Raw genomic sequence first — 11,246 nt, forward strand, 5'->3', positions numbered from 1 at the left:
CAGGCCAGTCCCGGGGTTGCACAGCGACCACAGAGGGAGCGGTACCCTCCTCCCTGGTTGGCTGATTATGAAACCAATTAAGGTAGTTCGGGAGCGAGGAGTGAGTGGGAGAGCCGGTTGAATGATCTATAGATCAGGGGGGGCGTGTGGTGTTATGGGCTGTGATGAGCTATGTGTTGTGGTGGAGAGGGGTGAGGCAAACAGAGGTGAAGCCAGACCGGAAGGGTCAGATCGGAAGTCGGCGACACGCGGTCCAAGGCTAGCACGTGGGGCCAGTGAGAAACAGCGACGTTACGAGAAAGACGTGTTCTGATCAGGAGCGATCGTGTACCCCGCTGCGGTTGGCAAGGTAAGGTCCAACGCTTCATTCTGTCCTTTTGCTTCTTGTTGTCTTCTTCCTCCATCACACCACACATTGTTTGCAGTACTTCTTTCAAGCATAAAACCAAACTATATCTCACCTACTTTAATTCTGTTTCTAATTAACTAGACTATAACTATTTCCATAACTTTCATGACCTGGTTCAGCAATTTGATAGCACTATAATTACTTCTGTTTAAGGCATTTCATACATACTTTGAGATATACATCCCTTCCCCAACACATCAACTAGCTGTTACAACTAGTTTATACCACAACACCTTGAGAATCTGCCACAAAATCTTATTTATCCAAAACCAATACATGGAAAGCTTGTAAAAGAGTATATTCTGACCCACTGTGTTGCCAGTTTGTACATTCCATATCACAGCATTAACTTCCTATTGTTATAATTCTCTCACATCAAATTTATGTTGTACTATTAGCCCTCTCAAGTCTGGTGCCACCATGAATGACTATCTTTACTTCTCATCTGAATATGTGAATTTCAGATGCATTTGCAGCTTCTTATCAAACTTCTAATGATTTTTTGGATATTCTCTCTTTAAAAAATCCTCTTTTGTAAATTTGTATGCTTGTTTGTTGCAGTCTTTTCTTTGTTTCCTTTGATACTTCTTTTTTGAGAAATATTTGACCCACCTGAGTCTCTGCACTTACTTTTCATATCCTCATACAGTTACAAAAGGCTTGCTTTCAAGTTTGCATACCTGAATTTTCCAACTGATGCTCTTTCTTCAACAACCTCTCCTAATCTGTTTAATCCTTTCATTTTGACACCAAAGAGCTTGGCCTCAATTTCCTTCAGGTACCTATTGCGACATAGTTTTCAGCATTTCTAATTTCACTTCACCCTTCAGACTCAACTCAACTCAAAAAAACCCCCACCTAATTGATTATTCAGTAGTCTCCATTTGTCTATTCTCCTTTTGTACAAATTGAGGGTCTTCAGTGCAATGGTTTGTAATCTGACCCAGGAACTCCCACTGTCTCTATATTGTTGGTATGGTTCTGCACTCTCAACCTCTCACTATACTGTGGATTTGCCTTGTGTACTGCAACATATTTTTTATCATTATTCCTTTTTTCACATGTCTCCCAAATATTTTCAACTTGCAAATCCTTAAGTCCCCTAAAAAATCACCTTTTCAGCATCCCCTCTGGGCCCCTATCTGATATAATCCAACATGGAAAAAGTATCAGTGGGTGAATAGTTTTTTCGTCCAGTAGGCACACATTCACTAAAAGGAATAGAATCTCCTCTTACTGTCACTTCACTTCTAGCACACAGCTCCACACTATACTAAACCCTGCTTATAATGAGTATCACCAAGGTACTGGTTGGGAATTTATTACCTAAATCATATAGTTATTGCTGAAAGTGAAGTTAATGCTAACAGCATTACAATAAAAGTTGCATTACCTATTGTTATTAACATCATCATAGTTTCTCTGGGAATAAAAGAACTTTATTGTTTTAAATTGTTCAAAAATGTTTTCTCTGGAGTAAGACATTAAGGAAAGGAACGGTAGAAAGGTGTGAAATAAGCCTGAAAGGATAAGAAACAGATTTTGTAGCATTTATACCATGATTGTTAATACATTAGCAATCTGGCAGACATCTAATAAATAAGCTACAGACTTTTAAATATATTCAACTTTGTAGATATTTGTGATTAAAAGATGCATAAAAGGCTACTATATATGTTGAAGCTATACCATCATAGAAAGATAGATATGAGATCAATAATTATAATGAACCTACATAATTCTTTACAATTAGTTATCAATTAGTATGCAACACTGTAATTGATTAGAGCACAAAATGTTCTTTTAATAAATTTAGGATTTTACCCTAAAGTCCAACAAAATAAAATTAAATAAATGATTCACATCTGCAGTTCATTCTTGACAGATCTAGACTGTTAGAAATTTCCTGATCATTCCAGTATTGCTCAAGATGCTGAATAGATCTGCTGGTTAAAACCAATACTTTCAAAATACCCTTTATGTGATCCAGACACTCAAAAAATTCAATAATCAATGTAGATTTTCAAAGATTCAGACAGTCAATAATCAGCCAAAAGAATCAGTGGATGGGAAGATTAATCCAAACCAAGATTAAATTGGTCTCCAACATAGAAGCACAAAGGCTGAAGAATCAAGATACTCAAATCATTTTCCTTATTACAAACGTCCACAGAAATTAATCAGCCACAGTTCTTCTTGAAGAATTAAAATATAAAGTGAACACAGTAATTTCCTTTATTCACTGTATGGAATGCAATTTGAATCTCATCAAATTCAAGAGATTGACAGAAAGTGTTCTTCTTTTTAACACTCACTGCTAGTAATTTTATATTCATCAGATTTGTAATATCAGAGCCACTGTGCAGTTTATTTTATAAAACATAAGTAAGAGCAAGATTAAACAAAAAGACCATGAATTCAAACCTTGTTAGAACCTTCATATAATATGCCAATTCTTTCAGTCTGTCAAGCAGCTGCAAAATAAGTCTCTTCATTCTTAATTCATTGTCAAATATAAAAATGAGCACAGTTTACAAGTTACAGTTTCAGGAGTCAATGCACATGTTCAAGTGTGTGTGTGTGTGTGTGTGTGTGTGTGTGTGTGTGTGTGTGTGTGTGTGTGTGTGTGTGTGTGTGTGTGTGTGTGTGTGTGTGTGTATTTGTGCATGGGTGTGTGGTTAAGAAGCTTGCTTCCCAACCACATGATTTTGGGTTCAGTCCCACAACACAACTCCTTGGGCAAGAGTCTCCTACTATAGCCTCAGGTCAACTCAAGCCTTGTGAGTTGGATTTTATTTATGGACACTGAAAGAAGTCTGTTGCATGGGCATGAGTAAGGATGTTTGTATGTGTTTGTGCATCCTTGTCTAGACATAATCTGACGTTTGTAAATGAGCATCATTGTCAAACAAACATGATTGTTTGTTTCCAGTCTTCAGTGAAAAATATGTTTAACAATGTGAAAATATTTTCTTGTTTGGAAACAGGTGAGGGTATGCAACAGAAAGGACATCTGGTCATAGAAAATCTGCCTCAACAAATTCCATCTGATCCATGCAAACATGAAAAAGTGGACATAATATTTTGCTGCTGCCACTGCTGATGCACACATGCACATATCTATATACACACATATGTATATATATTCATGTACACATGGGTGTTGGCATGAATGGCATTGCATACATGAGTCTTATTACACACTGAACTACATGAATGCTTTACATATTTTGACAGTGTCTTTGATAACTTGTAGCTGTAATCTCTTGACTAAGTATTATCTTTCTGGCTTTGTGAAATCCACTTTCTCAAGATTGATGCTGAGGCAGTTCTGTGTGGCTTCTTTTCTCAAATAAAGACCATTGTGGCTGGTCTGTTGTGCTTGCAGTTTATTGAAGTCTTGACAGGGACATTCTATCAATATTTTTTCAAATTATGTGCGGTTATCCCCCCCCCCCCCACCAATCACTGTACTTTTGTATAGTTGTCTCCTCAGGATTATCTTTCCTCCATATTTCATTAGATAATGCTCTAGCCACTACATCATGTCTCATAGTTAGGTAATATTAGGAGAATATTTTCAGATAGCTATTTATGATATGAGTAGCATCTTCAATTGTTGATTCCACAGAACCTGCATCAGACGTCACAAGTAAATGATTTACCTGCAACCTTATCCCTTTTGTACATCAAGTATTTTGAGGCTGTGTCCTACTTCTGAATTGCAAAACCATATCCTTCAAAATGAGAACCAATATCTGGGTTGTTAGTCCCAGGATAGACTACTTTAGTTGCCAATGTTGCTGTCACATTGAATCCTACAGGAAATATAGCCATGCATGCAGCCTCTCTTTTGATAAGTTGTTGAAGCAGTGCTGTGCAACTTCTCTGAAGCTCCTTTTCACTTTTATGATGTTATCATGTATACAGACTTGATTATTGGCAGGACTTCAATATTTGGTAGTTAGTAGATGCTGTTGAAGGGATGTAATATCACATTAAATAATAGTTGGTGTTGATGTTAAACCTCTGCCACCTTGTTTACATTTCAAGAATAGGTAGTCTACATCTGTTGATCTGGAAAATCCTGGTATGGATTAACAACATCAATAGCCCAGATCTCATCCAGCATCCACTCAAGTAGCCTGAATATTAATAGTAGCATTGGTACAGCAAACATATTGAGGGCTAATCAATTCATTGCATGTGGAAAGTTCCAAGGACCATATTTTCTTTATTCTGGTGTTGTATTCCCTAATTATGTGGTTCTTTCCATCAAATGAAATGTTTTCAGATATCAGAGAAATAGTCAGGCCATTGATAGTAATATTTGTAGATGGACTTGTATATCTTCCTCACTTAACAACCATATAAGAATATTTATCCTAGCCAACTCCATTCCTATACTTTTTAAGAATATCAAAACTAGGCCATGTTCCTTTATACCATCCATATTCTTGGCATATATTTTCAGATCATCCACAAAGAAGTAATGTGTCAGGTAGTAACACATTGCATTGTTAGGTAGTAACAAAGAAGTAATGTGTTTCTATCTTCCTGTGGACCAATTGCTTATCCTTTAGATTTCCTGAACAAAAAGGACTGGGAGGTTACTGAAAGTATAAACAGCATCATGAGGAGATGGTCACTTTGAAATACCTCCATAATACTGTATCCTATCAATAAAAGTATGACCTCTTCCTGTCTTGAAATTCAAAATGGTGGCCTAGGAGGAAGTCAAGTTGTCTATGGCTATAATAATAGTATCTGGAATTATCTATGTATTATACCTACCTGCCTATTTGTCTACCTGTCTTTCTACAAATACACACATGGTACGTATATATACACAAAGAAAAAAGACTACTGACTGTAAGATTTAAGTTATGAATTACTGTCCCATACGGATGTGAGTTTGAACTTCAATAGTACAATGCAAAACACTATATAAACACAGAAGAGTAGTGTAATTTGGTGTTATGTGATACAAGTAGGAATCATTAAACATGATAATATCAGTATACTGTAATGTTATTTGGTGTAGTATAGTAACATGTAGCATACTGGAATGTCAAGATATGTGATGTGTATAGGGCAATATGCATACTTTAGAAGGGTATTTTCAGCTGTAGTATAATATACACTATAAGGAGAACATTATTGCTTTATGGTCAGGTGCTAGAAAATGGTACCAAATATTATGTGATATCAACTATAATTTTTCTTTACTTATAGATAATCTACCAAAATTTTAAAAAAAAGGATATGTCTTCTCAGTTCTTTGAAGGCGTTGAATAATTTGATTGGATGGTATCATATAAATTGCTGACATCTTCCTGTTGTACATACAGTAGTTGACCAATGGACATTGGCTGTATAAATCAAACTTCACCTTCTCCAGGTGCAGGTTGTCAACTGCTACTTCTGGCTACAAATTATAACAGAAGATAACCTAAGTCTTTACCTATTAGTATTGACAGTAATAATTTTATATTCATCTCTCTCTCTCTCTCTCTCTCTCTCTCTCTCTCTCTCTCTCTCACTCACTCACTCACTCTCTCTCTCAAGTAATAGCAGATACAGAGAATTATATACAGAAGTTGCATCCAGAAAAATGTATATGCACACTGAATTATTATAAAGATAATATTTATTAAAAAACATTTCATTTTCAAAATGTAATACAATTTGCAGACAGATGACAGTTCTAGTCCAGGCACTGTTGATAGCATGAAGCAATGGAATTGCAAACATCAAGAAACATTTTATTTGGTATTTGTGTACATTTTCATTCAATGCCTGCCTTCTATTCAACTGTTGCCTGTTTTTTACTGTAAACTTTATCTTTTAAGTATTCTCATAAAAAAGTCTAGTGGTATGAGGTCCAGTGAATACAGAGGGTATCCTACTGAACCTCATTGTCTAATCCACTTGTTGGGAAAAATCTCATCAAGATAGGCCCTTATGTTACAATGGTGGTGTAGGGGTATCCCATCTTGCTCAAATTCCTTATCTTCAAAATCATCTTGACAGATTGCCACAGCAATTCCGAGTAACTGAGATCAGTCACAGTACCATCAAAATAGAATGGTTCAATTAATCCTTTTGATAATAAACTGTACCAAACTGTAACTCCTGAGAAATCAATATGATGTTCCTCCATAATATGCAGATTCTCAGGACCCCAGTAGGTGCAACTGCAGTGGTTAATAAAGCCATTTAATTTAAATGTAGCCTCATCACTCCAAAAAATTCTTTGTTAGAAAGTGTACATCTTCGACATATCTTGTTTAGTACTACTTGCAAAATTTCACTCTTCCATCTAGAGCATCTTCATTGAGAGCATGAGCTATTCTTGGAATGAAACATTTCCAATGACAGTGCTTCAAAATAAGAAGGACACCTGATTTTGAAACTATTATCTCATGACTCGCTTGCTGTACAGATTTTCTTGAACTCTGACTGGACAGTAAGACTCTGGTATCCTTTCTTGCTTTGTGGGGCTCATTGATGCCTGTGGTCTTCCTGAACATTTTTTTTTCTAGACATTCTGAAAAGTTCCATCTGCTAGGAATTTAATCGTAATTTGAGTGATGGCAAGTCAGGGAGGTGGCTCTCCTCAACAGTTTTTGCACTTCAACAACATACCTAAATTTCCAGTAGCAGTTTAAGATAAATTTCCTATGCTCAATGCTTAGTCTTGCTTCCTTCATTGTTTCTAATGTATGAAATCTAAAACAAAGTGAGGATTAAGTGAGTTATCAGCTGTCAATGTGCATACACACACACACACACACACACACACACATATGCTCATCATCATCATTTAACGTCTGTTTTCCATTCTGGCATGGGTTGGATGGTTTGATTGAGGTCTGGAGAGCTAGCGGCTGCACCAGGCTCCAATCTGGTCTGGAAATGTTTCTACAGCTGGATGCCCTTCCTAATGCCAACCATTCCGAGAGTGTAGTGGGTGCTTTTTATGTGCCACCAGCACAGAAGCCAGCCAGGTGGGCCTGGCATCAATCACGTTCGGATAGTGCTTTTTACATGCCACCGGCACAGAAGCCGTCAGGGGACACTGGCATCGACCACATTTGGATGATGATTTTATGTGCCACTGGCCACAACTACGATTTTGGTTTCACTTGACTCAAGCATATCATATCGTCCGACGCATCAAGGGTACTCTTAAATAGGCCGGGGGGAAGGCCAGTTTATGGGATTACCTTAGGTTTCCCGTCCATAAAGGGTTTAGCTTTATGGCATATTGTCTGATCCCCCAAACCTGTTGGCCCATGACCACTTAAAAATATATATACATTCTTTTATTCTTTTACTTGTTTCAATTATTTGACTGTGACCATGCTGGAGCACCACCTTGAAAGATTTTAATTGCATAAATTGACCCTAGGACTCATTTTTTAAGCTTAGTACTTATTCTATCAGTCTCTTTTGCTGAACCACTAAGTTATGGGGATGTAAACACACCAACACTGATTGTCAAGCAGTGATGAGGGGACAAACACAGACACAAAAACACACACGTCTATATATATAACAGGCTTCTTTCAGTTTCTATCTACCAAATCCACTCACAAGGCTTTGGTTAGCCCAAGGCTATAGTGGAAGACACTTGCTCAAGGTTCCACACATCCCCATTTCCCATGTTTCCACACATCCCCATTTCCCATGTTTCCCCCCATGTCCCTTTCCAGTTTCTCAGAGTTGGCACTGTCAATGTAGGTACATTGAAAGTTAGGTCCGGTGAAATTGCTGAGATGCTTGAACAGAGACATTTTGATGTGTGTTGCTTTCAAGAAGTAAGGTGGAGAGATTTAACCAGGTTCCTCATAGGCAAGACATAGATATAAAATCTTCTGGGAAGATAAGTGATAGGATAGGAGATGTGGGTATACTTCTCACAGAGAAATGGGTTGATAAGGTCATAGAAGTAGTCAGAGCGTGTGATAGAGTGCTTAGACTCAAGCTACTCTTGCAAAATAAAACAGCAGCAATTATCTCTGCCTATGCCCCCCAGACAGGGCTACTGAATGAACAGAAGGACTGTTTTTATGATACCCTTCTGCAGGCTACTTCAGAGACAAAAAAGAAAGATCTTATCTTTGTGGCCGGTGATTTCAATTGACATGTTGGGCAGCAGCCAGGTGCCTTCCAGGAGTACATAGGTGTTATAGAATTGGTTCCCGAAATGAAGAGGGAATAAGGCTGCTGGAGTTCTGTGAGGCATCCTTAAAGTCCTGTGGTACATGGCTTACCCTCCAAATATTTATGAAGAGGTTGTGCAATTGCTTGAAAAGCTTCTGTCCACCATGCTAGTAGATTTCAGGTGGGACAGTATCCCTGCCATGTGTTTGAAAAGTAGAGATCAGTTAAACAGTCTATCAATTCCTGGAAGGCTGGCTCCAAAGACAAGTCTGTATTTCAGCATGCTCTGGAATAGACATTATGATGTCATCATTAGTGACTGAAGTGAAGTCCAACACAGCTTTGAAGTGGTCTTTCCATCATTTCAGGATGTCAGATTTGTCAGTTAAGAGTATCTCTCCATTAGATGAAAAAATAGGAGTAAACACCGTGCTATTAAGGACTATATACTTTCTTGAGACCATCATAGAAGGCTTTAGAATCCTTTCTGTCTGCAGCTTCTTGGAGTTCAGAAGCATTGGATGACCACCAAGCCTCCTTCATCTGTTTAAGAGCACACTGGACCTGGCCTTTGCATTTCTTATAAGCATTCTTTCTGCTGAATGAGCTTTTATCATTAATCCATGTTTTATGAGAACTGTGCATTTTATCTATCAACTGCTGGACATGTGTGCTGTTATTATTGAACCAATCTTGATATTTATGAACAGGAAGTCCAATAACCTCTCAGGATGCAGAATGTGTTGCATCATGTAGAGCCTTCCAAGATAATTCAATGTCATCACTGATATCAACAGTGTTGAATTCAGTGTCCAACTAGTTAGAGAAATCAGCCTGCTTTTCAGGGGTTTTCAAAGGCAGAACATTTATGTGCTTAGGCACTGATGACTTTTGTAGACTTGTGTGTTTCAGATGGAGCGTAACCTTACTATAAAGAAGAGAAAGTTCAGAGAGATAGCAGATGTTATGAAAGGAACATGTAATGTTAAAGTCTTTTAGTTCTTGCTTCTTAATGATAATATAATCTATGAGATGCCAATCTTTAGATCTAAGATGCATCCAAGTTGTTTTGCAACAATTTCACTGTTGAAAGAAGTAATCATGATGTCTAGTCTGAATTCCCTGCAGACAGAACACACACAGACTGCTGAAGTTCATTTGACCTACACCATGATGACTAATTGCACCCTTCCATGTCAGATAGTCAGTACCAATATAAGCATTAAAATTGCCCATAACAATAAGTATATTCCTATGTTGACAACTGAAGATGACATCGTGGAGTTGGTTGTAAAATTCATCCTTTTCCTGCTCAGAGTTGGACATTGGTTGGAGCATAGCAACTGACAAGCATAGCATAAGTGTTACAATCAAGTAACATCATTAGTGTCATGATGCGATCAGAAATACCTTTGGGTAGAGAAGGAAAGGCCCTGCCTATTTCTGTCTTGATGGTGAAACAAACACCAGAGTGGCATGGCTTGTTCTCATTTCTTCCAGACCAGAAAAATGCATATCCACCTTTGCTTTCTTCTAACTGTGATGATCCTACAAGATGAGTTTTACTGAGTGTGGCTATATCAATGTTGTACTTTTTAGTTCAAGGGCAACCAGTGCTGCTTTTTGTTCTGGTGCTGAGTAATTGTCTTTGGTATAATCAAATAGGTAGTTACAAATACAAAAGATGAGAGATAGGTAGAGTCCATAGGTATAAAGTTTGAATGAGTGATTTGCATGTCAGGCACAATCAAAGCTTTTGTTAATGTCTAGAGCAACAACTGCTTTTGCAAAACATCTCTAAAGTGAGAGTCCACTGCTGAGTGACATAAAAGAGTGGGTCTCCAGTGGATGTGGCTCTGTAGAAATTGTACTGGTGATCACTGAAGATAGAGAGAGAGGAAGAGAGAGAAAGAGAGAGAGGAAGAGAGAGAAAGAGAGAGAGAGAGATTCAAGGTGATAAAGAATATCATTGTTAATGTTTATCTCCATTGCTTTGGTATTGTTTTGTTTTGAGGATTTCCATGCACTAATATTTTTGTGTCTAGACTACTGAATCTAATGTTGTTACTTATTTTATTTTATTTTTGTTTATTTATTGGTTCTATATTCTTTTTCAAATACATTTTCCCTGAACTTTGCCAAGAAAATATTCTCATTAGTTGACTGTCCTTAGATTTTTCTAGATCATTATTTCTGTGCAGCTTGCTTTCTTTTGCTTCTTTCTGCTGTCAGTTTCATTAACTATCCTGACAATCAGTTACATCCAGTTTCATTTTCACCGAGTTTTATCTTTTATTCCATTATTTCTGTATATGGACACATAAGAGGTGCAGCAACATCAAAGGCAGGTTAACTAGCAAGTTAGTTTTTGTTTGTGGCAGATGTTCAGGTGCAATAAAGACTGTAAACAAACAGGAAACAACTTCTATCTCATTCCAGGGTGAAAAACTAGAGGTAGTCGATAGCTTCCGCTATCTGGGCGACCAAGTTAGTAGTGGGGGTGGGTGCGCTGAAAGTGTAGCTGCTAGAATAAGAATAGCCTGGGCAAAGTTTAGAGAGCTCTTACCCCTGCTGGTGACAAAGGGACTCTCACTCAGAGTAAAAGGCAGACTGTATGACGCATGCGTACGAACAACCATGCTACATGGCAGTGAAACATGGGCTGTAA

The 11,246-nt window shown here is 37.7% G+C and overlaps 1 protein-coding gene across 4 annotated transcripts in view; it reads right to left on the reverse strand.

Moving 5' to 3' along the window:
- Nucleotides 1–11,246, reverse strand: part of LOC106875464 (protein FAM227B) — a 152,669-nt gene that overhangs the window by 9,630 nt on the left and 131,793 nt on the right. For all 4 annotated transcript variants that reach the window (XM_014923616.2, XM_014923615.2, XM_052966292.1 and 1 more), the window contains 2 exons: nt 5,677–5,837; nt 1,803–1,885 (listed from right to left, as the gene is read on the reverse strand). In XM_014923616.2, coding sequence (XP_014779102.1) covers nt 1,849–1,885; nt 5,677–5,837 — 198 coding nt within the window. In that variant the 3' untranslated portion in view covers nt 1,803–1,848. The remainder of the gene's footprint in view (nt 1–1,802; nt 1,886–5,676; nt 5,838–11,246) is intronic.

This window comes from Octopus bimaculoides, chromosome 3 (genome assembly GCF_001194135.2).
Source record: "Octopus bimaculoides isolate UCB-OBI-ISO-001 chromosome 3, ASM119413v2, whole genome shotgun sequence".
Taxonomy (NCBI): Eukaryota; Metazoa; Mollusca; class Cephalopoda; order Octopoda; family Octopodidae; genus Octopus; species Octopus bimaculoides.